General features: G+C 41.6%; 1 protein-coding gene and 1 long non-coding RNA gene across 3 annotated transcripts; both read right to left on the bottom strand.

Moving 5' to 3' along the window:
* Positions 1-8553, bottom strand: LOC119717681 (uncharacterized). Its single transcript, XR_011811567.1, has 4 exons — positions 6167-8553; positions 2456-2588; positions 989-1149; positions 1-429 (listed from the first exon to the last, which is right to left on the bottom strand). It is a non-coding gene; the product is annotated as an uncharacterized lncRNA (long non-coding RNA).
* Positions 8554-8943: 390 nt separating this feature from the next.
* Positions 8944-20789, bottom strand: MFSD1 (major facilitator superfamily domain containing 1). 2 transcript variants are annotated; one of them, XM_027464713.3, is made up of 17 exons: positions 20614-20789; positions 20428-20480; positions 19905-20017; positions 19521-19563; positions 19151-19218; positions 18415-18523; positions 18083-18185; positions 17328-17426; positions 16592-16703; positions 15694-15750; positions 15052-15208; positions 14450-14547; positions 14036-14148; positions 13489-13536; positions 12701-12761; positions 10662-10776; positions 8944-10409 (listed from the first exon to the last, which is right to left on the bottom strand). In XM_027464713.3, exons 1-17 carry the CDS (start codon positions 20753-20755, stop codon positions 10350-10352), a joined length of 1551 nt encoding a protein of 516 aa, XP_027320514.1. In that variant the 5' UTR covers positions 20756-20789; the 3' UTR covers positions 8944-10349. The 2 variants fall into 2 exon arrangements, with proteins under 2 accessions (XP_027320514.1, XP_038039312.1); XM_038183384.2 differs by lacking the exons at positions 8944-10409; positions 10662-10776 and adding an exon at positions 10961-11760.
* Between the last annotated feature and the right edge of the window lie 6208 nt (positions 20790-26997).

Raw genomic sequence — 26997 nt, 5'->3', positions numbered from 1 at the left:
TGTTTATTATTTATTCATATTTAAGGCTTGTTAGATTAATCTATTTTAAATTACTGCATGCTGCCAGGCACAATTATTATAATTTATTAGGATAATTTCGGTGCTTTATTTCCATCTGAGACAACCTTGCAGAAGGTGCGTGCTGCTCCTCGCCTGCTCCGTAAAGCAACCCATGCTGCTGCTAACCGAGCAGTTCCCTTCCAGCAGCAGTAGCTCAAGGCTTATCCCAGCTGAACACCGTAAAGCAACGGGCATCGCTTGGTAGCTCCAGGAAACCCTGAGGATCCTTCCTGCCTCTGCTTCCTGGGTGTAAACAGCTCCGCCTGACCTTTTGCTGAAGTGGTGCTCAGAGCAAGGGGTTAAGAACGTGGAAATCAAGTCTTCAGCTCCACGCTGTGCAAAAGACTTCATCTCATTTCTTTTTTCTTTCTTTAAAAAAAAAAAAACTACATATTTGCTTAAAAGCTGCAGAAACCATTATTACATTTAATTGATGCCCTTAGGGGCTCGAAGCTTTCATGAAATTTAATTATTTTGCACTAGGGCTTGCAAGGTAAAGGTGCAATTACAGCAGAAAAGGCCGCTGCTCGCATGGAGGGAGGGATGGCTGCCACGAAAGCCCCGTGGCAGTGCCGCCACCGCTAAGCACAGATCCAGGCTGCACCATCATCTGCTGCAGCCACCGCAGGTCCCCTCCACTCATTTTGGCCTTTAAAAATGAATTAAAAACAAGGCAGACCAACGTGACTCAATACAGGACATATGAAGCTGCCATAATTACAGCGAGCATTGCTTCGTTCAGCAGTGTCCTCCCAGCAGAGCTGAAGACAGCGCGCACCCAGCAGGGTGCAGAAACGGGAACCCCCTGCTCCTGAGATGGGTTTGGGGCAAGCCCTTGCCACATCGATAAAATAAAGGAAATGTCGAGACACAACTGGCTGCTAACCAGTCGGTCCATGCTTGTACATCACCATAAAAATCTTCTCACCTTTGGAAAGCCATGAGTTTTCCCTGAGAGCACTCGGCGTGCCAGCACAGGAGGACAGACAGATGAGAGCTGCTTTGAGGTGCCACCAGCACCCCCGTGACTTCTCCCCCAGAAGGGCCACGCAGCGCACGCTCTTCTGAAGCCAGCTGCTTAATCAGAGTCTCCCAGGAGTAAATGCAGCCAGCAGAAAAAAGAAAAAAAGACCAACTTTTTAACATAAAAGAGAAAAAGGCCTCCTTTGAGTTAAACAAATGATTTTCTGACAAAGAACGTCCTGGGGACAGGAAGACAATGTCTTGCTTTTGATGCTGCAGTGCTGTTCGTGAGATTAATGGTTGCACAGTTAAGATTTTACCCCAATTATAAATCTCCCTTAGCAAGTAACAAAATATAATTTAGTCTTATCTAATGGCAGACTAAATTTTAGCTATGCTTTGACTGGTAGTTTTCAGGCAGAGAATTTGAGAGCATTCACACAATTATTCCAGTGTGCCCTTCCTGGAATGCCTCCGACTTCAATATTAGGCTTTTGACATCCAGGGTCATGTCCCATCAGCAATAAGCAAACAATATTGGGGTGTTTGCCTTCTTCTCCCATGTGGGGCAGCCTCCAGTTTCCTGTACATTGATGAACAGTGGAGGAAAATCCCTCTCTCGCTGTGGCCAAACTCCCAAGAGGGAAAAAGCTGCCCATTAAACTTCGATCCAACCAAAGACCCAGAGCAGATTCCACCCCAAGTTCTAAATGAAACGACCAAAACCCAAACAAAGTAAATGCTACAGCCCTCATGCTCCTTTAGGTCCCCAGACTGAACTGCAATGTTTGCTGGGGAATCAAAACCACCATTTTCAAAGCAATGGCTTTTCCCCCCAGGATGTTGGACCAAGCAAATACAAAACACATCCAATATTTTTGACACCCCGTAAGCTGTTATTTTAAACACAGTTTCAATAAACTACAAAAGTTGATACTGTTAGAGGCTTGAAAATATACGATCTCATTAAAAAACGCTGGCACTTAGAAAGATCTCTAGTGGCCAATCACAGCTTGGGGAGTGCTGTAATTTATAACTTTGATCCCCACAGCTAAACCATTTAATCTGATAATAAACATCAATCACTGATTTTTATTGCACCATTTTGCAGCCTGAGCAAAAAACCTTGCTCTCGCGGACAAATTAGGCACCCCAAAGTGACTCTTGCAAATAAATACCGACTTTAATATTCAGCAATATAATTCCATGGGATCAATTTTTTTATTTAAGCACTACTGGAGCTAGGAAAAAGTTTGTAACTACAGAAGTATCTACAAAGGCAATTCAGTCCAGTGTAATAGCACCTGGCAAGCAGGAGCCTGCCTCTCCAGCAGCTCAGTGACAACACATACTTACCATTACGTCTGTTACAGTTGTCGTCAGAAAGTTATTAAGTGTGTCCAGATATTCTGTGTGACAGCCCATAACTCACCATTAAAAACGATGCAAGATCCTATTACGTTCCCATGCAGACTGGCGTTGGCTCGAGGTACTAATCCACAATCTACCACTCAATAGCAGGGGAAATGGATCAGTCAGGCATAATACATTGTGCAAATGGATAACTGCCAGAAAAAATAAATCAGTTGGAGCCCATTAATATATAATGATGTCCAAGCTACCATTAATTCAGATACTCTTTCCCAACCAGAGAGCTATTTAAGAAGTAACTGAAATAATGATTTTCTTTTGGGCACATCAAACGTCCATCACTGCTTCATGATGGATTCTTGTAGTCAGTGGAACAAGGCAGCTCTTCAGTATGCTTTCTGTCATGTTTTCCTGTAAACTGATATTTTCCAGGATAGAAAGATACATAATAATTAAGTTAAATTATTTATAAAAGTTCCAGTCCAGGTAGAAATGGAAAATTAAGAACAGCATAAAGGCCACCCCAGTCTTCCCCATGAATGCCTGCAGGAATCAAGCAGGCAGTCAGCAGCGAGACTATCAAAGGCTGCCAGTTACTCTCTTTTTAGCAGGATTACCCAGGGTTTTGCTCCAGAGGAGGAAAGTTAAACTTAAATGCCACTGTCCCAGAATGCACTTAGTAGACGTGATGGCCTTTTGAGAAAAAAAAATAAAAAATAAAAAATTGTTTCTCCCCCAAAAGAACATAAAGAATAAAGTAAGGAATATTTGTCTTGAGACAAGCAACAGGAGAGGCTAAAACGGGCTTTTATATGTCGCGACATGCCGACAGTGTGTGCTCAGGCCCCAGCTCTATCAGCCAGCACATCTCCATCCTCCTTAATCACCTCCCCAGAGCACCCTCTGCTCCAAGGAGCTTTGCTTACATGAAAAATGTATCACCTTTGTGCCGAGCACGGAAAATAGATGAAGGCACTTAAATTCGTGCCTTTTAGTCTTGCAACTCCACGAATGTATTTTAGTTACTGATTACAAATGTTGGAGCTCCTCAAAGTGAACTTTCCAGTTGTCTCCCGTACGCTCTCCAGTGTGTATATAAAATAGCTTTAACTGAGACTCACATCAGCAATTTCGTAAGTGTTGCATTAAATCTAGACAGTGTTTTTCATCTCAAGACAGAGAAATGCATATTAATCCAGCAGCAAAGCAATGCAATGAGAATTTTAAACATTTCTGTCAGTATCAGAAAAACCATAATACATTCTTTGCTAGACGAGATACTGAGTCATTTTGGTTCATTTGGAGGCCATTTGCTAACTTTATTAGGCAATATGCAGATGATGGATTTCAAAAGGATATTCACTGTAGAAACAGGCTTTGTTTCTGAAGACAGTAATTAGGTTAACCTCATGAATAAACTCTTTATATCAGCAGCCTGTACAAAACGAAAGTAGAAAAATGCAGGAGAAAATGAGAAAGTAAAAAAAAAAATCATACAAATGGAAAAACTTAAATCTATCTACAGCACCCTCCGTCTCACACTTCAAAAACATTTCATATATGAACAGAAACGTCACTGGACCAGGTGTACCAAAATGTACAGTGTTACGGGAGTGACACTGATGTTATTGTGCTCATGGTGGTGGTTGTATATGTGTTATTACCAACGCGTTGTTTAAAGGTTGATGCAGACCTGTCCCACCACGAGGGCTCCCTGCACAGCCAGGGCCTGGGGCAGCAGCAGGGAGCAGGCCTGCGGCCACCTCAAAGCCCCCTTAGGAACACACTGAGGTAAATTCGCCTCATGGCGACCCACAGAAGTGTTTCTTGGTCAAGTGGGGCCTTCACTGGCCGCTCCTGGAGCCGCTGGTGTGCATCGAGGCCTGGAGGCCACCTCAGACAAGCCCAGTGCCACCAGGCCATGGGGACAACAACAGAGCTGTGGGGACAGGCCCTGCATCTTGCTCACCGCTGAGCAAGGAGCCACGGACACTTCAGACATTACACACGCTCGTTTGTTACAAGAGAGATGCTTAGTGGTGTGAAAAGGGGTGAAAGCTTGTAAAAATTGCAAAAGGAGACTTGAGTTAACATGGTGCGGTTCGGCATAACTTCTGCAGACTAATGTAAGCTAAGGAACAGAAGATACTCAACACGAGCAACACCTTCAGAACAGATAAAGGACATGGAAGCACTGGATCCAAGTCTAAAGTGAGCAGGAAAGTTCACGCTGGGGCTGACAGAGAGGGAATGGCAGCCCTGCTGCAAGGCTGCAGTGTCCACTGACTTCCAATGGCTACAGCCAACATCAATTACCCTGGTCCCAAGGGTCACGTTGCTTCACTAAATATCCAGAGATTTGACCTACAGAATTCATAACAGAAGGTGAAGGACAGAAGCACTGAAGAAAAAGGGTGAATCCCATTTCCATTAGACTGTTCACTCAGTGAATAGCTGTCTTTTCACCCCAAAACATCCAGTAATTGCTCCATCCTTAGCAAGGTTAGTTCCAAAACAAGTTTTTTTTTTTTTTTTTTTTTAAAGAAAAAAAAAGAAAAAAAGAAAAAAAGAAAAAGAGCATACAGACCTCAATTCACATTTCAAATAAGGTCATTTGACATCTTAGTATGGGCTTACGGCAAGAGCACACAGCCCACAGGCTTGTAACCCATTAGTTTAACCAGTACAAAGTGCACAGTGCTCATTACAAAGCCGGGACGAGCATTAAATACTAATGACCAACCTAACGGCCAACATGCCGTGAAGTGCGGACGCAAGGACTAGCAAAACCTGAGGTCATTTTAAGAGGCATTACAAAGGGTCTTAAGAAAGAGGTTGTTTTGATCATACTTCTATAGGCCTTCCCCTTCAGCAGAACAAAGCATTATATTACAGCACTAACAATGAGATATTTTTCCTTGAGTCAGCTTTAGAATAATGTTGACATTATAGTCAATACATTATATATCACTATATTTATGTCAGAACCTATTGGCATAAAAATAAATCAATCTAAATGCATAGCTTTTGTATTTAAATGAAGCCTGGCAATGCCATATCTTTACTTCAATTTTCACTCAGCTTCTTATGTGTGTATCAATCATTTCTGACAGATTTCATACACTGGGATATCACCTCTAGTCTCACTAAAAACTATTTTAAGTGAATTTTATATACAGAGACTGGAAAATCTGCTTTTGGGAGCTCTTTTTATAAGCAATACAGTTTTTGATAACTCAAGTTTTATTCTCGACCTCATTCAAGGTAAGCCTGAATTGCAGGCCAGCACACTGGTAAATGAGGGGCACCCCGAGTCAGCCAGGCTGCACTGAAGCATCAGCAGAGATGAACAAGCTGGTTTCCAGCTCTGGCTAGCAGGTTGTTTCACCCCAAAATAGTGGCCAGAAGAGATCGCCCAGTAACCATACAAACCAGTCCAGTATAGAAGAGGCACCATGTAAGCATTTTAAGAGAGATTTCCCCAACAGACTTCATATTGAGTAACAGACATAAGCTGATATGTTTTCATTGCTAGTCCATTAAAAAAAAATGCATCTAAAAATATAAAATATCCCCCCAAAATGTAAAGACAATCTGTAAGACGTTGACTAGCTCTGTGACTAAAGTAGAATATAAAAATGGCCGTAAGTCTTCAGTATTAAGTAGGTTAACCAATTTCCCATAAGTGACATCTGAGATTTTTTCAGCAATTTGCAATAGCCATATGTGACCCATTTCACCCAGGATGCCATAAGGCAGTTACTTCACTTACCTTAATTTGAAGTGGCCAGTTATGTTCAATCATCATTCCAGCTGACAAGAGAAATGCAGGATGCCAACTCCACTCTCTCTGAATTATTGACATTAACAGCTGTTTCATATCTACAGACAGAGCTTTGCAAACATGTAAACAAGTCAATTAATTATGATACTATAGTAAAATTGATTTTAATAATTTGAGGAACATCCTGATATTTTCAGATCTGCAGACACTATATAAAAATTAAAGATACCAGAAAGAGTAAAATTTGCTTGTTTGGAGGAAACAGAACAGGAACTATTTTCTTCCGTTTGCTGCAAGGCCCCACCTTCTGCGTGCAGAACAAAAAGACTCAATCCTAAATGCACGGATGACCTCAGATGGGTAAGCAGACTTACCATTGCAGGTCAGGTCTGCTTTCACAGCCCAGCTGGAACCTCTCCAGCAGCACTCCTCCAGCCCAATGTGACAATATGCACCCCAGAACCACTCAGAAACCCCTAAACTACTGCAATCCAACAAGCCTGTGCCACCAAAATGAGCTCTCAATAATGGGAAATTAGAGAAGTCAAGAGATCTTTGTGATGGGTACACCATGTCCTGATTGGAAAAGGGATTGGAAGTGCTCACCCTGCTCAAACATACACCCATATAGGAAATCACCAAGTTTGCAGCACTGTTCTCTATGGAGGACACGATTTAGGTCTTAACCTGTAGAATACAGGGACTTTTTTTGATCACTCCTTCCTTTTTGGGGCTTTTTGGATATAGTTGTTTTAAATAAGTTTATATATATAGCAGAAAACAAGGCAGGGATCACTTCAGCTAGAGACTTAAATCTATGTTGTTTTACGCAACATTCAGGTTACACAAAACACATCAGGTTGGGGTCAAAAGGATTTTTGCTGAGGATGCTAACGTTGCCAGTCAAGAGCTCCAGTTCATGGATGAAGACCATGGTTCAGCCCATCCACCAAACAGAAAACACAACAGCCACCACACTCACTGCGTTCATGTCTGGAGGAATGGCAGCAGCTTCAGTCATTTGCATCCTGGGCAGAAGCTCAACCAAAGACAGTTGTAATGGAGTCAGGGCAGCAAACTACAACAGTCTGAGGCAGGGGCCTTAAACATGCAGGTATTTCAGGAAATTAAGCATACACAGTTATAAATGCAGGGGTTGGACTAGATGATCTTCAGAGGTGCCTCCCAACCACAGTCATTCTGCAATTCAGCTTAAATATATAAATATATATATAATATGCATATGTGGGTGCATGCACGTGTGTATAGTTTGGTCACTTTATTACCCTACCCTATTTTACTTGCATGAGAAGAAATGAGTGACCTCTTCCTGCTGAAGACTATTGGTATTAGCATCTGCCTTTTGAAAGCAGCCTCCAGAATCAGGTAAATAAGTCACGGAAAAGCAGCAATTGCAGCCTTGAAATAAGACTTTTTTTTTCCTAGTGCATAAAACCTTCCTTGCATGTTGATGTTGCAGCAGTGACCTCTAGTGACAAGTACCCCAGAACAGGGGAGAGTTGGGATAAACTGCACTGCTCACATCTTCCCTCCCTTCTCCTGGTCCAGCTCCATCTCCCCTATGCTCAGAGGATGAGCAAACCCCATCCACAGCCTGCTCCACCATCTATCTGGTGAACCTGCCCGTGGCAGACCTGCTCTGCCTCTTCTCTTTGCCCTTGCTCATCATCAGCTACATGCAGCAGGACGCTGCTGAGAGTTTATTTTACAAAATCTGGAGGCCACTGGTGAACCCCAAAATTTGCCTGAACTCCCTCCTCTACTTTCTTTCTGGTCAAACCAACCAAGCCAGGCTCGCCTGGGAGCTGAGGCTGCATCGGGCTGGCCCCCTTGCCAGGCCTGCCGTGAACACAAAGGGGACAGGCACCCCAGTAAGACTCACCCCTTACTGAAGAAGCACATCCCAGCTGCAGATGCCATCTGCTTGGCTGGGTGCGAGGCTTGGAAAAGTCACCCAGCACTGGAACTGTACAGAAGACAAGAAAAGAAACTTCACTTCAGATTTCAAAAATCCATTTTCCCCTTTTCTGTTTGATGGTCAACCTGAATCCAAAATTATGCATCAGAAATTTGAAGCACCAACACAGCAGTGAGAAGAAGGCTCCATCTATTAGGGGAATGGGTGACGAAGGAACAAAAGTCAGACAGCTCCCATGCTCCACAGCCACAAATGGAAAAGCAAGGTAAAAAAATAATAAAAAATCAGTGAGCTGAAAAACCCTCAGGAAGGAAAGGCTGGGGTGTTTGGAGCTGAGCTGACACGGGTGTTACACCACATACAGAAGTGCACCGCAGTACTTCAGCAAGATGCTCAAGAGTACAGAGAATTTAGGAACTGAAAGTCTCAACAAGACATTAAGTTCCTCATTGCTGTCCTGCATGAAATGCTGATCCATGGGGAACAGCAGAAGTTGTCTATAATCATAATGTGTCAGTGCTAGACCAGGAGCAGAGATCTGCGACTGGCAGAAGCAGCTAGCTGAAGGAAGTGAGGAAGAGCAGTAGAACAATATCTAATTTCTTCCCTTCCCGAGAAGGACAAATGCACCAACCCAACAGCAAAGGAACCCGGGGGGAAATTTTTCCCTTGGATCCTCAAAGAGACGCTTCATCTAAGTATTTCTCAGGGGAAAGCAGAAATTGTACTTGTTAAAAAAAAAAAAAAAAAAAAAGTAAGTCAGTCTTAACTACCTCCAAGGGCAACAACACATCACAAAACAGTAAGAACAATACAAGAGCCAACATCCATTTAAAGCTTTTATTAAAAGAGACCCATAATTCACAAGTCTACAAACAAAAATCAACCAAGATAGTGTTTGGTTCTCTAAGGGAGCACAGAAAGCACCAATAAGAGTTCTCACAGGTCAGTGTACTGCTCCAGTTCAGAAGTAAGCTCAATCTGCCACTTTGTTTTCCTAGATTGCTCTTCAGAATACTTTACTATTAATTAAAATAGTCCTGGCTTAGTCTTTCACAAACCTGTTAGCCTTTTCAGAACATGAAAACAATCTCCACTTAGTCATATCTTTAAAAAAAAAAAAATCAAAACAATGAGTTGCAGAAGGGTTAAGTTACTGCAGGCAAAGTAATATAAATATAAATTTTTATTCTAACAAAATATTTTCTCTCCAGTCAAGCAACTTGTATAAATTTCTTAAGCACTGGGGCACACAAGAACCGCCTGAAGTCAGCCAAGAAAAGCTCACTCACCTCTGTGCACTTCATCATCTACTCATACAGCAGCTCTTCGCTCAGTGCAGCCAGTGCTCAAGAAAGCCAGATGCTCTTCCCTTTTAGAGTATGATTAGTTTAGTGTGAGAACTTATGTCCAATTACATAAGTGAGGCTTTATGGTTAACAAAAACAAAAGAATCTGATAAAGCACTCCGCAGGAGTTACTAAAAATTAGCTCTGTTCAGGAACAAGCCTTCCACAGAAATTACGGAAAAAGCGTAATTTTCATGATGAAATGTAACAACATTTTTCCAGAGTGCCAGAACTCTTTCCACAGTTTTCAGTGGCAAGCTCTTAAATACACCAATTTTCATGTTAATCATGACTTACATGAGGTTATTGCTAAGTCTTTGATCTAATATTAAATTCCAGGGCTCGTACTTTTTGAATAAAAGCATTAGAATTGTATAGTTCAGACTCTTCAGAAATAGTTGCTTAGACCAAAAATAAGAGGTAGTCTTCCCTCACATTTTCTACAATAAAAATGAAACAGATTGTTTTCAATATGGCAATAAAGTTGTCCAACTTGAGAAGTTAAATATTCCATGACTGCATCGACTCATTTCACAGCAACTTGGTTACCGCAGCAAAGCTTCCACACTTCAGCCATGGTTGTATACTGAGAGGAGATCAAGTCTCAGCTGTTGAGTTGAGCTACTCACTGAGTATTTTAGGGTGGTGTAGCACATGCTCACGGGTTCAAATAAACAGCCAGGTGATTCTTCCTCAGTATCTGTGTTATTTACCTCAAGGTGCAGAGGGGAGCTTAAGCCAAATACTTTAAAAATAGGGTCTATGCTTGCAGAAAAATGTGGTGCATGATTCTGCTTCTGCAGCGTTAGTTCTCAGTACTGGAAACAAAGTTGTGTGTGCAGGAACTTCAGTGTGTTTCTGCTTTTGCAAGTAGGGCAAGATGTTATTTCAACACGCTTCTGTGTGCCATTGTCGATAAATAGGAAGAATAATTGTCTGGTAGCTGCAAAAAATAAGATTAAAAACATGCATCATGAGGGGCATGCTCCTCAGCTTATTTGGTCTGATTCAATTCCATTTCCCTCATTACATTTTTAACTACCATTAGTGAGACTGTTTCTGAGAACAAGCATACATTAAGCATTCTACTCAGAGGTTAATGTGCTGGCTATTTGAAACAATAAACCAAGGTTTTGAAACAGCCATTTTAGACTTCTACTCATTACTACTAAAAACCCTACTTTGTTACTAATACCTGAGCGCCTAGTTTGGAGAGGTATTTATTCCTGAAACTAAAGTCATCAGCTTTTGGCCGTAATTTAGCCAAGTCATCTTCATTTTGACGTCTGAGTCTCTCTTGTTCTTCAGCTCTGGAAAAGAAAATTCATTTAAGAGACTTGCACTAAAGAGTGCAAACCCAGCAACTATCTTGCATACGGTGGTTTTATTTCCTATAAATAGAAATGCTTCTAATGTTTGTAGATGAATTTTGGATATTAGATTAAAAGAAAGCTGTGAATGAATTACACTAAGTGTAAAGAAAGAGAGAGGCTATTTTCTGCAGTTTCCTTTTATTTAGATTGCAAGACTTCAGTAGAAAGATAAATCTTTTGATTTCCACAGATTACAACATGCTCAATGAGCTTTTGTAAGAACAATTTAATATCCCTTTATTAAACAGGTCTTCTTCACTCCTTAAAATATAAGATTACAATACAAAAAGAATCGATTGTCAAAAACGCAAGTAAAAGACCGCTCAGCAGTCTTCAGAATTGACAGCAGTCGCCTGCAAATGAGTCGATATTTGACCAGACCATTGTCGGTCAGTCATTTCCTACACAACCTGAAAGGGAAACAGGACTGAACAAAGCTCTGAACATGTTTAGCTTAAGACAGTGGTTTGCATTGAGACAGTGACAAAGGCAGTAACAGTGACCCACTTCTAAGGAAGGCAGTGAACCTTATTCCAGTACATAAAACGCTGTTAAGAAGTCTCCACCCACACCAACATGGTACAGTGCTGTACATAGACACTTTATGCTAGTCTTTATTTTAAAGATGAATGTGTTTGTCCTGGGCTGCAGAGTGCCCTCTCCAATGACACAGCTGAAACAGTGTAAAACACTGTAAACCAATTTTGTTCAAGTGTTAAGAGATGAGTTGGCATTAGTTAAAATTAGTTACAAAGCATAAAACTTAACCATTTCCTGTAAAATTCTCAGTGTTAATCTTTTGAAAGAGAACTATTGTCCAGTGCTGACCACCAAACTAAGCAACATAAATTCTTCAAGTTGACATGATGCTGATCAAATGCTCCCCACTTCTGGATGATATTTGCTAATCAACTTTCTTTTCTGCAAAAAACATTGTAATAAAAATTACTGAAAATATTACTCTAAGGCACTATATCCCACAGCATACTCTAAGACATCTTTCACAGTAAATTCTGGAGTGTTATGCACATGGTCTGGGCAGACTGAGAAGCAGCTCTATTTGGACACAGGTCTCTATTTGGACACAAGTGTAGTTACCTATTAAAAAAGGTAAAGTATTTCAACAACATTACATGCAAACAAACTTCAGGATCTGAAGGGACTCACTGAGCTGAATTAGGTCAGAACAGGACATATATCAAAGAAATTCCACGTTGCTCATATGTAAGCAGCTCAAATTCCACAGAAGTTATCCTGAAAGCTGTGACTGGGTTCCATATTAACATTTGTCACGGAAAAGCTTTTCACTGCAGCCAGCATTTATGGCACAGATGTGACCACACACTGAGCTTGACACTACAGTTTTCAGAGACATTTGGGTTAAGACTTCTAAATAAAACAGCAAAAGGAGCAAGCTGAACAGGAAAGGACCAGAGTAGGGTTTCTCCTGAAGAGGGACCTAGTTTTTAATGCGACTCTTAAAAAATTAGTCCATGCATCACTTGACATTAAACCTGAGTAATGTCTCTTGCTGACTCTGTCAGGAACACACCATGTAAAGTGGCAAGTTTTAAAATAAATGATACAAACTTTTAAAAACTACACCTCTATTCTGCTGAGTTGGAAGGTTACTGAAGTTAATGAGGAGAAATAATAAGCAGGAGTGCCAGGAAGGGAGACCTGGTTAATTGTTACTTCCTTTAATTATTCACAAGAGGTAAGAGTATGAAACCCTACTACCTTGAAGAAAAGAGTGGTTTTCAATACAAATGTCTGAACTTAGTCTCTTGTAGGTCTGCCAGTAATCTACTTAATTACTTGAGGTTCAACATTTTGTAAGGACACCGTTCTTTATACTTACTCAGATGCAGCTACTTTTTGCAGTTTTTCCCTTTTCCTTGCAGACCAGTTAAGATCACCACCTGCAACAGATGACGTAACTACTTTGAAGCTTTAATAATCAATGTGTTTTTTTTTTTTTAATTCTGTATCTTTGATATTATACCTCATTACAGAAATTCTCAGAGCATTTGACAGAAGAGATCAGTCATTTTTACAAAAAACGATGTAAATAGAAGAAAGCAACTTCCTCATAATCAAATACGCAAGCAAAATCAGGAACTACACTAAGCTCTCAAGCCTGACTCAGGTTTTTGCTGAGTAACAACGAAGTTTCTCTACAACTCATCACACTTCCCCATAAAATTAGAGAAAGCAAAAGCAACTTGGAAAGAAACAAACGAAGGTAACCCCTCTAGATCTTCCAGTGGTTACAGCTTCAAGAAGTAGCTGAGAAAGACCACTATTTGAAGGAAAGTCTACCAAGTTTTAATATTTGCAGATACATACAATCAAGCAGTTTACACATAAAAATAGCTTTTTCTCAACTGCTTATCTGCGTGATATCCTACACATTTGTTCAAGTTAGCTGGAGGGGTAGGTACTTCACCCTGCTAATCAGCAAGGTTCATACTACAGCACCAAGGAAAAACATTTGATGAGGACAAGCCTTATCCAAGGGATAGCACCAAATCCATGTGTTATAGCGTTTGACACCCAGCTGTACACCACCAACTGTAAACACTTCATCTTAGTAACTTCATGAATTACTATGAAAAACAAGCATCAAGAGACACTAAAAGCACTTACCTGTAAGATGATTCACAAAATACAGCATGACTACAGCTATCAGTGACACTAAAAAATAAAAGAAAAAGCAGTTTTAGCTGACAGAAAGTTTACTACAATAACATAAAAGCAGCTTTAACATCTGACTGAGCAACAATTAAGATTTTTTTTCATGACAATTGTAATGAAAGGAAGCTTTTTGCAGCAGCATTTTTATCACTTTTGAAAATTCTGCTATGCCCACAAGCAGCATGGTAACTCAGAGAAAATTTTTTTCTTCATACTAATAGAGACCCCTGATACAAACACAGCCTTTAAGAGCGTCATTCACCTACCCTTTCACTCACTCTGCATTTTTTCCAAACATCCACGCTATTCACAAAGTCACTTCAGAATAAAACACAAAATACTTCACTAGGTATAAGTCTCTTTCAACATTGCTTCAGCTGAAAATGTCTATCCAACTGCACAGACACAAAGGAGTCACTTAGCATGTTACAGAAAATATGTAGAGAAGCCAAAGCCTCCTCAATGCACAGGATGCATTTTCAGTGTTTTCACTACTTACAGCAAACGCAAGCGCTGAAGAAGACCTCAAGAAACAAGTATCCTCTTGTGTCCAGAATCATCCCAGCTGCTATAGAAATAATCGCCAGACCGAGATTCTGGATAGACTGCATGCTAACAAAAACAAAGGATTACCACTGTGTAGAGGCTTTTTAAAGAACAATCAATAATTTATTTTTAATCGAACAGCAAGATTAACTTCTCTCCATATGTTAGGCAGAGACACAACTCTGTTTTTGCAGAAGCTACTGTGCATCTGCTGCAGCCACCCACTGAAACTACAGGAGACTTCTTCCCAGACTGAGCTTGAACAGAACCAGCAACCTTTAACTTGTTACAACTACTTGGTATTAAGTGGTTCCACAGTACAGGGATGTCATCACTGTAGAGCAGCATAACAGATCCCAGTACTTACAAGCCATAAGCAGTTCCCAGCTGATGTTCTGGAACAACAAAGGCCACCATGGGCCACAGGGCACAGGCAAGCAAAGAGTAGGCCACTCCTAGTAAACACTGGTGAAATAAATAAATGACAAGATGCTGGATGAAATGTGTTTTTGCGGTACGTTTCTAATAAATGCATGTATTAGTTTTCCCCTTCTCCAAAAACAGAAAAGAAGAGCAAAAGTAACTTGTTTTTGCTATGCTCTTCTAAATAAATATGCATATTTAGAAGAAGAGAGAACTTTTCCCAGAAGTGGAAACACTGGTGGGCACTGCATTCAAATTTGTAAACCTAATTTCATGATCTATTTCGCAAGCCCTAGGAAGAGGAAGCTCATAACAAAAGCTTTTATTCAAGTTTACAGTTATCAAATATAGCATGCTAGAGACAGTTTAAAACCATTAGAAGTGGCCTAATTATGATATTAACACCAACATAACAAGGGAATATTTATATAGGTTTTAACACTATGTAGTCAGAAGACACATAACTTGTACGGAATAATTAATCAGCAGCAAAAATTCTTATTTTGTCAGATTTAGCTATCAAAGTCTCTTTGAGACACTGGTTACCATTGCTATCCAGGGGTTCCAGAAGGTGAATGCCAACATAATATGAGCAGCAAGCGTAGTTACTACAGCACATAGAACCCAGATGATATTCTTTCCAATTTTATCCACCAGGAATCCAAAGACAGGGGACATGGGTGCTGATATAATATACACAATGCTACAAAAGAGTGAAAAAAGAAGAAAATTCCCTTGTAACTTCAAACCATAAAATCCACACACACAAAGAAAAATAGATTCCAGAACTCAAAACTCCCCAAACGTCTGAGGATGTGAAGACATTCATCATCCAAGAAGGAAACAGCAATATACTTAGAGCTTTTGGAATCACACACCATCAAGTGTTTTGCGTTTTGCCAGGTCCCAAATTCTTTTTCAAACAAGGAAAATGTATTTATCATTGCTATTCAACTGTTGCCATCTACTCTGAAGAAAATCACTAAATTCCACAGTAATACACTTCAGATAGAACTTTTTCTTTCAGATCCCTCAACCAGCTTATCTAAGACATCTTTATTTAAGCAAATGTCTCCCGATTATTTCTCAGCCCATGCCAACTCTACCCACTGAAGCAAAACACAGATACACATATACTCCTAAAGCACAGCCGTAGGGCATCTACTCATTAAACTAACCAAAATATACCTGTCAATTGCACTTGCTTCTTGAGATGAAAATCGGAATTTCTCAATAAAGAAAACCCTAGAAATAAAGAAGTACAAATTTAGAACAATGCATACATGAATAATTATCAAACACCCCAAAAGAGATCTCATTTAGAAGACTATTAGAGTCTCAAGATTTTTGTCAAAGGACTATTTACATTGCATTTTGCAGAAAACATTCAAAATACAAAACCAATACATAACACAGTAATGAGACATTAGCAGTAAGAGGTTTTGGAATAAATGCACAAATGAAAAATAGGCACCTACATTGCTGGCCATTAAAACACCTCCAAGTAATCTCAAACTTTCCACTTTACAACATAAAACACGCACGAAGCTCACAAGGTCTGCTTCTAATTATATTCAAAATCTAATTGAGTTCTTGCACATAGTTCTTGAGTTCACACGGTTCAGGAAAAAAAAATCTACACACAAATGCTTCAAGCTTCAGCTTGATAATATTAAAATTAGCAGCAAAAGAGCTTTAGTCCAAAGCTGTAACTGCATTTAAGCCCCCAACTCAAATTCAATGGTGTATGAGCATTGGAGGAATCCTATACGACAACTGTCCACAACTTTCTGCACCAAATCTTGTGGCATGGTTCAATCTAAATAGAGTTTTAATCTGGCAATGAAACACATGTTATGCTTTCGGGTTCTGACAACTCACCTACAAAAAATGAATGGTATTTCCCACAAAGCTCAGCAGATAAGGAAAGTGTAAGAGTTATGCGCAGCACAGACTTACTAGGAGACCAGCAGTCCCACAGCCATCTGCATTTTTTAAACATCAGCCGCACCTCCTACCTTATAAACCACATTACAACCTGGCCAAACTCAAGGGGAAGAAGAGCTGCACTACGCGAGGTGCTTACTTCCCAAGTCCGATGAAAGGAAAGACCGCTCCGTAATAACAGACACAGATTAAAAATATAAGCCACAGTGACAAAGAGAAGTCCTTCACATCAGTCAGCTTAATCACTTCACCTGGAACAGAGGCAAAAGACAATATTGTTTCAGTCAGCACAAACATTTCTGAAATTCATCCACACTGAATAAACATTCAGGTGACTGAGAGTCACTACTGAAGCATTATGATCCTGACACTATCCACATTCTTGTATAAAGTTCACACAGTGAGCAGAAGCTAAGAACACAGGTCCTAGATCAACAGCACTAAAGCGGAGAACTCTATCTCCTACATTAAGCCGGATGTACAAGTTCTCCAAAGCTTTTTTTTAAAGCTGTCTTGTGCAGTAGAATTAAATATAAACGCTTCCTTGAAAGAACAGCTTGATCAGTTTGTGAAATTAGTGCCTGAAACATCACGCTATATACTCAAACAGAACTTGAGAACCAAGTGTATTTTCAATTGGGCTAAGTTCTCCCACACAGAGAACTCAAAACACCACACTGGTGGAAAAGAGCGGCATGTTTCTGCACACCCACTGAAGGAAAGAAGACCGACTTCAACAAAACAGAGTACTGGTCCAAACTGGTGTGAACTGGAAGGTTCTTCACAAGCTCCATAAATAAAACATTGAGCAAGCGGAACGATCTGCTCTAGAATGAAAGAATCAAGTCCAAGGCACGTTTGCCCACAGCACTCACCCGTTTTCCCTTGCTCTTTGCAAAGGAGTTTCTCTGCTCTCTTATCCAGATAAGCGAGGATTAGCGCACAACCCAGTGAGAAGAGACACGTTATGCCACCTGCAAGAAGGTAACACAACACAGTTAGCTGTCGAACCAAGCAGTAATTTGGCTTTTAGACACACATGGTAACATATCTTCACATATCTAATGCCAGTTCAGTCAGGTTAACACCAGTTTATGTACAAGACTCAAGAAGCTGTGCAGCTCAGAATAAGGTGTAAATATTGAAGTCTACCAGAGGAGGCACCTGTTTGGAACTGCAACACAAACAAAACCATATTTATTCCACAAATATTACCACCACTCCCACTCAGTACAGCTGAAGTCCTTATCTGCGCCTTGCAATAACAGAACCAAAGCCAAGGCCTCGTTAACACCACCAAGGCGTTAACACTAACACACGTGGCTCTGAAGAAAAGGAATGCTGATCCAAAGGGAGACGAAATTCTGCTTTTACACATCAGGCAGCTACACACAATTTGTGACTTGGTGCCCTTCAGAATAATTTATTTTTATTTTTTAAGTCTGCCCTTTACTCAGAGTACATTGAATGTTTCATTGCTGGAAGACACAAAATTGAGTTCTGCAGCCAGAAAAATCACACAGCATTTTACTAACTTCATAGTTAGTAGGAAATCAGTAACGTATACGCATACCACTCAAATTCAGAAACCCAAAATATCAAGTGACGTCAATCCAAAAATATTACTAACCTATCATGAGAGTTACGCCAAGAGTACTGTGACCACTGTGCCCCAGAAGATGTTGAACTCTGGAGTAAATCCATCCCATGATATTCATGTTCACTGTGCTCCCCTAGGCAGAACAGACTTACGTAAAGAATAATGCCTGCCACAATTACATGAATTCAAAAGGAACATTAGTCAAACTGCTTACTGAACATGTAAGGACAGATAAACTGTCTTTATTTATAAATATCTGTTAAAAACAGATAAAACAACACCTGGAACATCAGCCACCAGCAACACAGACAAGCCACACCCGTTAAAGTCCATGAATCAGAGCTACACAGCTTTAAACTTACAATTCTGGCCATGCTGAGTTGTAATCCAAACACGAGATTTAACTCTTTGCCTTTAAACCAACTGACTGCATACGTGTTCTGTGCCACCGCTAAGGACTCTCCACCTATTCTAAAAAAGGGAGGCATAAAACAAAACACGTTAATGTGGGAAATAACAAGAAACAGCCCATCACTTGCTATCAATACCAATATGAGAGTATTTCAGAGGAGTTTCTCACCGCACAGCTGCTGACCCCAACGACACCAAAAGCAGCATCTTATCAGAACCCAAAGAACTGTCCACCCCCCAGTAGAGTTAGTCAGACTTTCTAGCATTTTCATTCTGTGGAACATTCCAAAATAGAAGGCGATATGACATTTGCTCTCATTTTTGCCACTACTGCAGCCCTTTTGTATTTGTTGTTGCTAACAATTCCCTTTATTCGAGAAAGTAAAAATTAGAGAAAGACTAACCCAGTTTTGTCAGACTACTGAGTGCCAAGTCTTTACTTGGGGAGTTTTGTAATTTCTGAAATCAGTAGGTGGATGTTCCAAACAAAGAACAACTGAGAAGCTGTACTTATTTTATAATTTTGCATTAGAATGGGAACACGACTGAAGCTTTTTGCAAGTCACAACTTCAAAGATGCCTCAACAGCCAATGATTTTGTCGGAGCGCAAACACAGCCGCAGCTTTCTAGGACACAGAAAGCTGATTCTACATCATAAGGCACAAAGCACGCTCCTCTAGACTTACCCAAATACCAATCTGCCTGCTTCCATCAGCCAAAAAGCATTAAACAGTGCTCCCAAGGCAAAGATCACCTGTCAAATAAACATTTAAGAATTATCATTTCAAATTTGGAGCGCGAATCAAACTAGAACCATCTCAAAGCAAGATCGTTTTCCCTTCCTGGGCCCAGAGAACTATTTCACATCCACTTCCTGCTCATTTCTTTTTATTTTACTCCTCTGCCTTATGCATTACCCTGCTGGCTTCACAAAATCCATCCTGACCCACCCTGAGTACACACTACTATCAGTGAAGCCATCCAAGCTTTTTTCTACATCCCACTCCCAGCAGTGATGCTTCTGGTATCATCCTTCGCCCTCTCACTTGCACTTACCTGCCCAACACAAACAAAGATGCTAAATATTATAGTGCCCAACCTGTAAGAAAAATAAAACAACTTAATGAATAGATTCGATTCCTTTTCCCCCCTGTAAAACACAGTATTAGACATACAATAAGGAAAAAGGGAAGGCTGATGTACAATGAAAGTTCTGTGTAATACATGTGATAGCTTGACAATTTCATTAAAAAGAAAAAGATGCAGACTGGTATTTTTGAAGCTGTTTTACTGAAGACATAAAAGGAACAGAAATTGGTTGTACCAGCAGAAGTTCCTAGGTGGTATGAAAGAAAAAGAAAGAACTCTGCTGCGTTAAATTCTGCATGTACTTTACCTCTACCATCCGCTAAATGCGAATGACAGCAGGATCACACCTACCGTATTCCAAATACTCTGTCTATCAGAAAGCCTCCAAAGAAGCAAAGAACCACATTGGGCCAGGAATACCAGGCATAGAGCGCCATGAACTGCGCTGTGTTCACCTTCATATCCTACAGGAACAGGAGGAAAATTTGAAAGTAAGTAAGCAAATAACTTGCACCTAAGGTAACTACAAAGTCACAGAATACGCATATATGTAAGAGTACTTAGAAATAAGCACGCTTTCTGATCAGAAAGTGCGAGGGGATGTTTGGCGATAATTTCTGGGGAAAATGGCTGTTTTAGAATGAAGTGATGCACGCTGTTTTAACGCATAGTAATTAAGACATTCTCGGGGGCACCTAAAAGAAAATCACCCACCTCTTTTCAACCAGAACGCGGCAAACAAACGCCGCCAGCACCTCTGAGGGGCTCAGCGCTGCTATTTTAACCCCGCAACCCCACGCACCAGGCCGGGCACCCCCCCAGCAGCGCCCCACGGAGCACCACCCGGGGCCCGCACAGCCCCCAAGGGACTCACCGCCTGGACCTGCGTCTGCAGGGCGGCCGGGTTGTCGTAGCAGAAGTAGCTGCCTGCGGGGAGAAGGGGAGGGAGGCCTCAGGAGGAGAGGGAGGCCTCAGGGGAAAGGGGACGCCTCAGGAGGGGAGGCCCCGACCCGCACCGGCCCTGCCCGGGGGCTGCCCCCCCACCCGCCCAGCCCCGCACCGAAGCCCAGGAAGCACATGAGCGCCAGGACGAGCAGGCGGTGCGCCAGGCGCTGCGGGTGGCAGGGGGACAGGCGGCGGGCGGGCCCCGCGGCGCCGCCACCGCCATCGGAGCCCAGCAGCGCCCGCTCCTCCTCCGCCATCGCGCCGCCGTCATGTGACCGCGCCCTCACATGATCAGCCCCCACAAGGCACCGCGCGGCGGTTGCCGTGGTAACGGAGCGCGGGCTCCTCCGCGGTTGCCATGGCAACGGGCAGGGCCCGCGCGGCCTCTGGTGGCTGAGGGCCGCGGGCTGCGCCTCAGGCGGGAATGGGGACGGGGATGGGGATGGCGACCCTAAGACCATCAAGTCCAAATGTTAACCAAGCAGCCGTGGCTACCACTAAACCGTGCCCCTAAGCACCACGTCTACAGCTCTCTTAAACACCCCCAGGGGTGGTGACCCACTGCGCCCTGGGCAGCCACTTACAACCCTTCACAAAGCTTTCAGTAAAGAATGTTTTCCTAATATCCAACCCAAGCCTCCCCTGGCACAACTTGAGGCCATTTCCTCTTGTCCTTTTGCGTGTTGCTTGGGCTAAGAGATCGTTAAATTCATTAAATTCACATCTTCTCTGAGACCCTCTTTATTTTTCCACCTTTTCTGGCATGTTTCTTCACAGCGTGTTACCTCCCTGCTGGGTGTTCTGTCCTGGGTCACTCACGCCACTGGACAGGGCCATGTGAGCCTGTATCATAAAGGTTCATGTGAGAACATCAGAAAAGTCACCTGCGAAAAACACAGCAGGATGTCCACTGTATAAAAGTCCCTGATATCTCAGCAATGATAAAACTGTGTCTTAGGCACACTCTTGGAAGGACGTCATTATTTTATTTATTTATTTTTTTACATATATGTAGTCTACCTGCTATTTAAAAGGGTTTTAATGGCAGGCACATTAAATGTGAGCACATCAACAGCACGCACATTTGTTGCATTTTGTCTGACCTGCAGTGAGCTAAGGCCCACTTTCCATCTGCTCTGTCATTAATTTGAGCAGTAACCATTCAGGAAAACCTAAATAAGTTTTCAAAACACATTGGTATAGCGTGCTTGTAGTGGCTCTACCGCAGACTACTATTGGGAATAAATTGTTTACATTTCACTCAGTATGTGCCTTCCAAAAGCTACACATCTGCCAAAAGACAACTATGTTATCGAATGCCTGTCTTCCTAGAAAAGAGAAATTACTGGGTCACATTTTCAGCCACCCTAAACTAGTCTGCATTACTCGAAATTAGTGCAGTTCTTTGAGTTTTCTCTTAAAAACCTGGTCTTAAACTGCACGGCCTCGTTGCAAAAGCATCGTCCAACAAACCCAATTTCAGGGCCGCTGGAGGGAGCTGGAGGGCAACGTGCGGCCATACAGGGGGCATAGTTAGCTGTAGGTAGGTCCTATACAAGCATAAAAGGGATAAAAAGTTATATCTAGTGAAAGTCTGTGTATGGAAGAAAAAAAATATATTATTTCCTATCTAACTATCCCCATTATTCCAGGAGTCCGGTGTCATGTCACCCAGTACTTTTCTTGCTCTCTCTGATCCACAGAAAATATTTTTTTGGTCATTCTCACACTCTATTTTCCCTCCAGAACACAAACATGGCTGTTGCAAAAGTCTGAAATTCCCAAACTGCCCTCCCACCACGATTCTCAGAAAGAAAATGCCGAGAAACCTCAGGAGACAGCTGGACCCATTGCCAGAGACAGCAAGGGAGCCCCAGCCATGCTGATCGTGAAGTACAGAGCCAGAATCAACAGAACCAACTTCTTTATGGTTCATGTCTGCTTCCCCGAGAACTTCTGCCCCATTTAGAGCTTAATCTGAACCACAGGAATTTCTGAGGCATTATAGTGTTGGTCAAGGAAGAAAACCCTCAGAAATATTAAACAAACTGCAGTCTGTTCCACAAAATGATGGTTGCCAGTTCAAAGCCGATGTATCCTACAAAGTTAAACTTAAAATAAATAAATAAATAAATAAATAAATAAAGAGCCAGAATATTATCATCAAAAATATATTGCCCCTGTAACTATTTTTAAATGTTGGTTCAGAAGGCACAAGTAAATAGAAGTGGTGATTAAAGATGAAAGAGGCAACCAACACACACACAAAAGTGCCATTTTAATGTTTTATCATTGTTGTTTGATTTTGTTGTTTAAGCTATAATACTCTTAATTTCAAATCAACCCAGTGTATAATCCGTAGTTGAAGGTCTCCCTGCCTGCATCGGGGGTTGGAGTTCAGTGATCTCTAAGATCCCTTCCAACCCAAGCCATTCTGTGATTCTATAACTCACGGGCAGTGACATGATACCAGCATTCTGACTAAAGGATCCAACAGAAACTCTCCTGTAACTATTGATCAATTTTATCACCAAGGATATCCAGAGGAAGATCTAGAAAAACAGGCTGTATCTCCTAAGTCTCAAAAAGGCTCTCCAGCCCCATAACCAAAGAAACAGGCAAAAACACAAAGCAAGTAAACATATTAAAGTGCAATTTGTGATTTAGGATGGTGATATTATGGCCTGGATTCAGCTGTGTACGTCAATGTGAAGAACAGAAATGAAAAGCTTTCAGAGGCTCTGCAGATATCCTCACCACAGCTCTTGTTTATTTGACTTTGATTAATTAATCAACAAGCACACAAAAATCCTGCAATCTTTAAAGCTGAGTGTGGATCAGGATTTCTTCCTGGGTTCTTTGTTGCAGTGTTTTGTATGCTACAGACCAAAAAATACGCTCTGCAAAAGTGTTTTTAAGAGCTTCTGACAGCCGTGGCAATTGCCTCTGCCAAGTATGATGACAAAGTATTCCTGGAAAAATGAGTACTCAACGAAGAACATCATTGTGACTTTCTGCTAACTGAGCGGTAGGATTTTACTGGTTTCCTATGTTCTTGTCCCATTTTAGTTTATGCAGCTCTCCGTAATATTACAGTCTGTTTTCCTTATCGTAAGAAATTCAGTATGCCACTGCTGATCCAATACGTAACAGAAACACGAAAAGACAGCAACAAAACCCTCCTTTTCCTGTTAAAACAGTGAGACAGAAGGCTATTTCAGAACGTATCACGTCAAAGGTCAAATCTTTCTCTAATTTTATTATTTATACAAAGGCATCCTGGATTTGTCTTGAAAACTTCATGATTTCATAACGTGGCTTGCTTCTTCTTGTCCTCTGTTCTGCCTGCTTTTGGACACAAGGGATCTATCTGAATTGCATTATTCTGTGGTTTCCTATGAAAAAGGTGCAGGAGAGTTAAAGCCAATGAAGCCTTTGTCATTCATCCCTTACAATATCAATTGCAGTACTGCCACTCTCCCATGCTATTACTAGCATACAAAAATATGCAAAGATGGAAGGTTTAAGATAAGATACTTTAAAAGCTACCTAAATCATTTGAAAGTATTACTTAATTTGTTATTCTTAAACAGGATCCACCGAGTATAATTGATTTAATACCAAAATAGTAAATTTAATGGTGGGAAGATTCTTCCCGTGGAACACGGCCATGGCAGGCTCTAGTACAACAATGGGTTTCTGTGCTTTCATTCATCCTCGAGGGAATTTTTGCAAACCTGAAACACATTTAATTTTATGGTATTTATTTTCAAAGATGTCAGTGGGTTTCTCAGGTTATTTTCATGTCTGTGTGCTTAAATGTTTTCGTATTAAACAAGACTGGATTTGTACTTTGTCTTGTTAGGTATAACATAGAGCCCTTTACAGTAGAGTAAGAAATTACATTAATGTATCTGGGATATTTAATAGGAGAAAAAGGGTGTTTTTCCATTAGCTATTACAAAACGTTTGCCATGCCACCCCTTTCTTCCCATTCACTTCAGTCTTCACCTTGGATGTGACCTTGCTGGAGCGCGGTGTGGCTGCAATGTGCAGTGTGAGTTAAGCCCAAGATGATTCTTAAAGGCATTGCTGGTGAGACTTTATGCCACAAATAAATACAGTAGATTACTCTTAACCTCATACTTTAGAATGTTTATTACAGATGCAATTTCTGTCTAACCATAAATCAAAGTACTTAAAGTGCCATATGATACCAAATGTTTAGTTTAACAGCATAAAATTGAGCAAAAACTGTGTACAGTACTTTATAGATGCTATAAAATCCCTATGTGCTTGTGGCCTCACCTTTTTGCATTGCCCAGATCAATCAAGTTCACTGAACACCCTGGATAGTAAATACCCACGTGAAGCAACGATTAGCTTTCACAGTTTAGTTCTCCTAAGTTATTACTGTCCTCAGCAAAAATGCTTCAGAATACGACAACATTGCAAAGACGTAGGAAGTGTATTTAACATGATAAAATTTACCTCACCATCGTTAGCCTATTAACCGTTCTTTGAAACAAAAATCTTGTGCTTTGCCTCCATTTTGCATTAGCAACCTATTATGAAAGATCTGTCATACACAGGCATACAAACATTTTTTAATCACCTCATGTGGTAAGGAATGTGTTATTATAAAGCTCGCTGCGTCCTGTGCTCTTCCTGTCTCACTCAAGTGCTATTGGACTTACATACAAACTCCTTAAGACGTGTCTAATTTCTGTAAACTATTTTACATCAGAGAAAGCTGAAAAAAAGGCTGAGGAAGCATTTTTGCACCATCAATCTATGTGAGACCAAAGATCTTGGCCTAGGAAACCTCCTGAAGTTCAGAAAGCAACACTGCCAAAGCAAACACCTCCTCCCCTCTCAGCCGAAGAGGCTCAGCTGAGTCAGACAACAGACCACAGAACTGAATGTCGTCGGTTTATTGCTCTTTTTTCTAAGCTCATCAAGAAAAACTGCTCTTCAGATTTCCCAAAATTATTTAAAGCCCCTCGATATTCCCCAAGGGAAGCGGCTATCAGGCCATACCTCCAAGAGCAAAACCTGCTCAGGTAATGCATAAGCAAAATGCCTGCAGTGAGAGCGTAAGAGCAGTCATCCACAAGGTGCAGCTTCTTCAGCACTTGCAGTAGGCTTTCTTTTAGTATTACTCTCTGGATACTTTAACCAAGGTGGATTACAAGAAACAAAGCCAAAAAAAGAACAAGAAACAGTGCATCAGAGGCTGCTTAGCACACCCATATGCACCTAGAGCCAAATAGTGTCCAGAGCTGGGGAGGGAAATATGAATTTTGGTTTGGGGGACTATGCTTGAATTACTAGATAACACTTCTACTTTGCTCAACATATATTAACAGTGGTAACCCTTAAAAATCTTCTGGTTAGTTGGTTGAAATGCTGAACGAGCAGAGATGCCTGTGAAGCGCTCTAACACAAACACCGAGCCACAGCATTTATCGGATGCTCTGTCAGTGAAACGAGGCATTCACATAACATTTTAACTTTTTTTTTTTGAGAAGCGTACTCTTTCTCCTAACAGGATGGACACTAAATCTTTTATAACTAAGCCCAGCGGCTTAGGAAGGAAGCTCTGGTGTTGACTGAAGCACTCAAAGGTTAGTGCAACACACCGCCACCGCTCTGCCCAGCCGCCCGGGGCTGGAGGAAGTCCGCGCCCCTGCCAGGGACAGCGGTCACTGCTGCTGGCCACAGAGCAGCAGAAAGCAGCATACAGGCTCTCTGTCACCAGGGCTTGACCACTCGTTTTTTGGAAACACAAGCATTTAGGGTAACAGAAGTGGTAGGAGGAAGGAGCTGGTTCCCGCTGACTCCGTTGCAGGCCTTCCCGTCTGCCCTTTGTAGCCCTGTAGATGTGCAATGTGCAGAGCTCACCCCACAGACAGCATTCTTCAGTGGATGTGTATCAGTACCACCACCCAGTAACTTGGGTACCAGGCTACGACACAGGCAAAGTACCCAGCAAGAACCTCCTCGTTCTAACTGCAGCATAAATCCTCGTAGTTTCCAAACCAAGGCCTTCAGTTATCAGCCTCCCTTAGTTACTTGTACTCCAAATACAGATCTCCTTTCAGCCCCCCGCCTTGTCCCCCATCCCCTGACCCCCACCGATGCTGAGTATTTTATGCACATCAAGCTGTTCCTCATCAGGCATTTCCTCTGCCCTCCAGTGACTGAACTTTTCTGGAGAGTTTCCAAGCCAAGGGCAAGGTGTTTTTTTCCTCCTCTCTCCAGACAGCAGCCCAGCCCCGAGCAGAGCTTCCCAAGCAAACAGCTTTACCCCGTGGCTCCATCATCTTCTGAACTTTGGGATTCGTTCCTCGTTGGTACATCTGACCCTGCGGCTTGCTTCCTTGCACATTGCTCTGAACCGAATCCTCTCGCCTTTATGCAATTTGCTCCTCACCATCTCCACTAGGCCCCAGGCCCAAGGAGCTGCTTTCCATGTTGGAGCTGTAAGGCTGTTTGT

This window comes from Anas platyrhynchos, chromosome 9, assembly GCF_047663525.1.
Source record: "Anas platyrhynchos isolate ZD024472 breed Pekin duck chromosome 9, IASCAAS_PekinDuck_T2T, whole genome shotgun sequence".
NCBI lineage: Eukaryota > Metazoa > Chordata > Aves > Anseriformes > Anatidae > Anas > Anas platyrhynchos.
This window is presented reverse-complemented; position numbering and strand designations above follow the sequence as displayed.

What these genes read in the sequence shown, in the direction of transcription:
- MFSD1 (XM_027464713.3), bottom strand. Translation starts at nt 20,755, where the DNA reads ATGGCGGAGGAGGAGCGGGCGCTGCTGGGCTCCGATGGCGGTGGCGGC. An exon ending in TGGCGTAACTCTCATGATAG is followed by an intron (nt 17,427 to 18,082) that starts GTTAGTAATATT and finishes ACCTTCTTGCAG; the next exon opens with GTGGCATAACGTGTCTCTTC. An exon ending in CTTCAGCGCTTGCGTTTGCT is followed by an intron (nt 13,537 to 14,035) that starts GTAAGTAGTGAA and finishes TTTATTTTTTAG; the next exon opens with TGTCACTGATAGCTGTAGTC.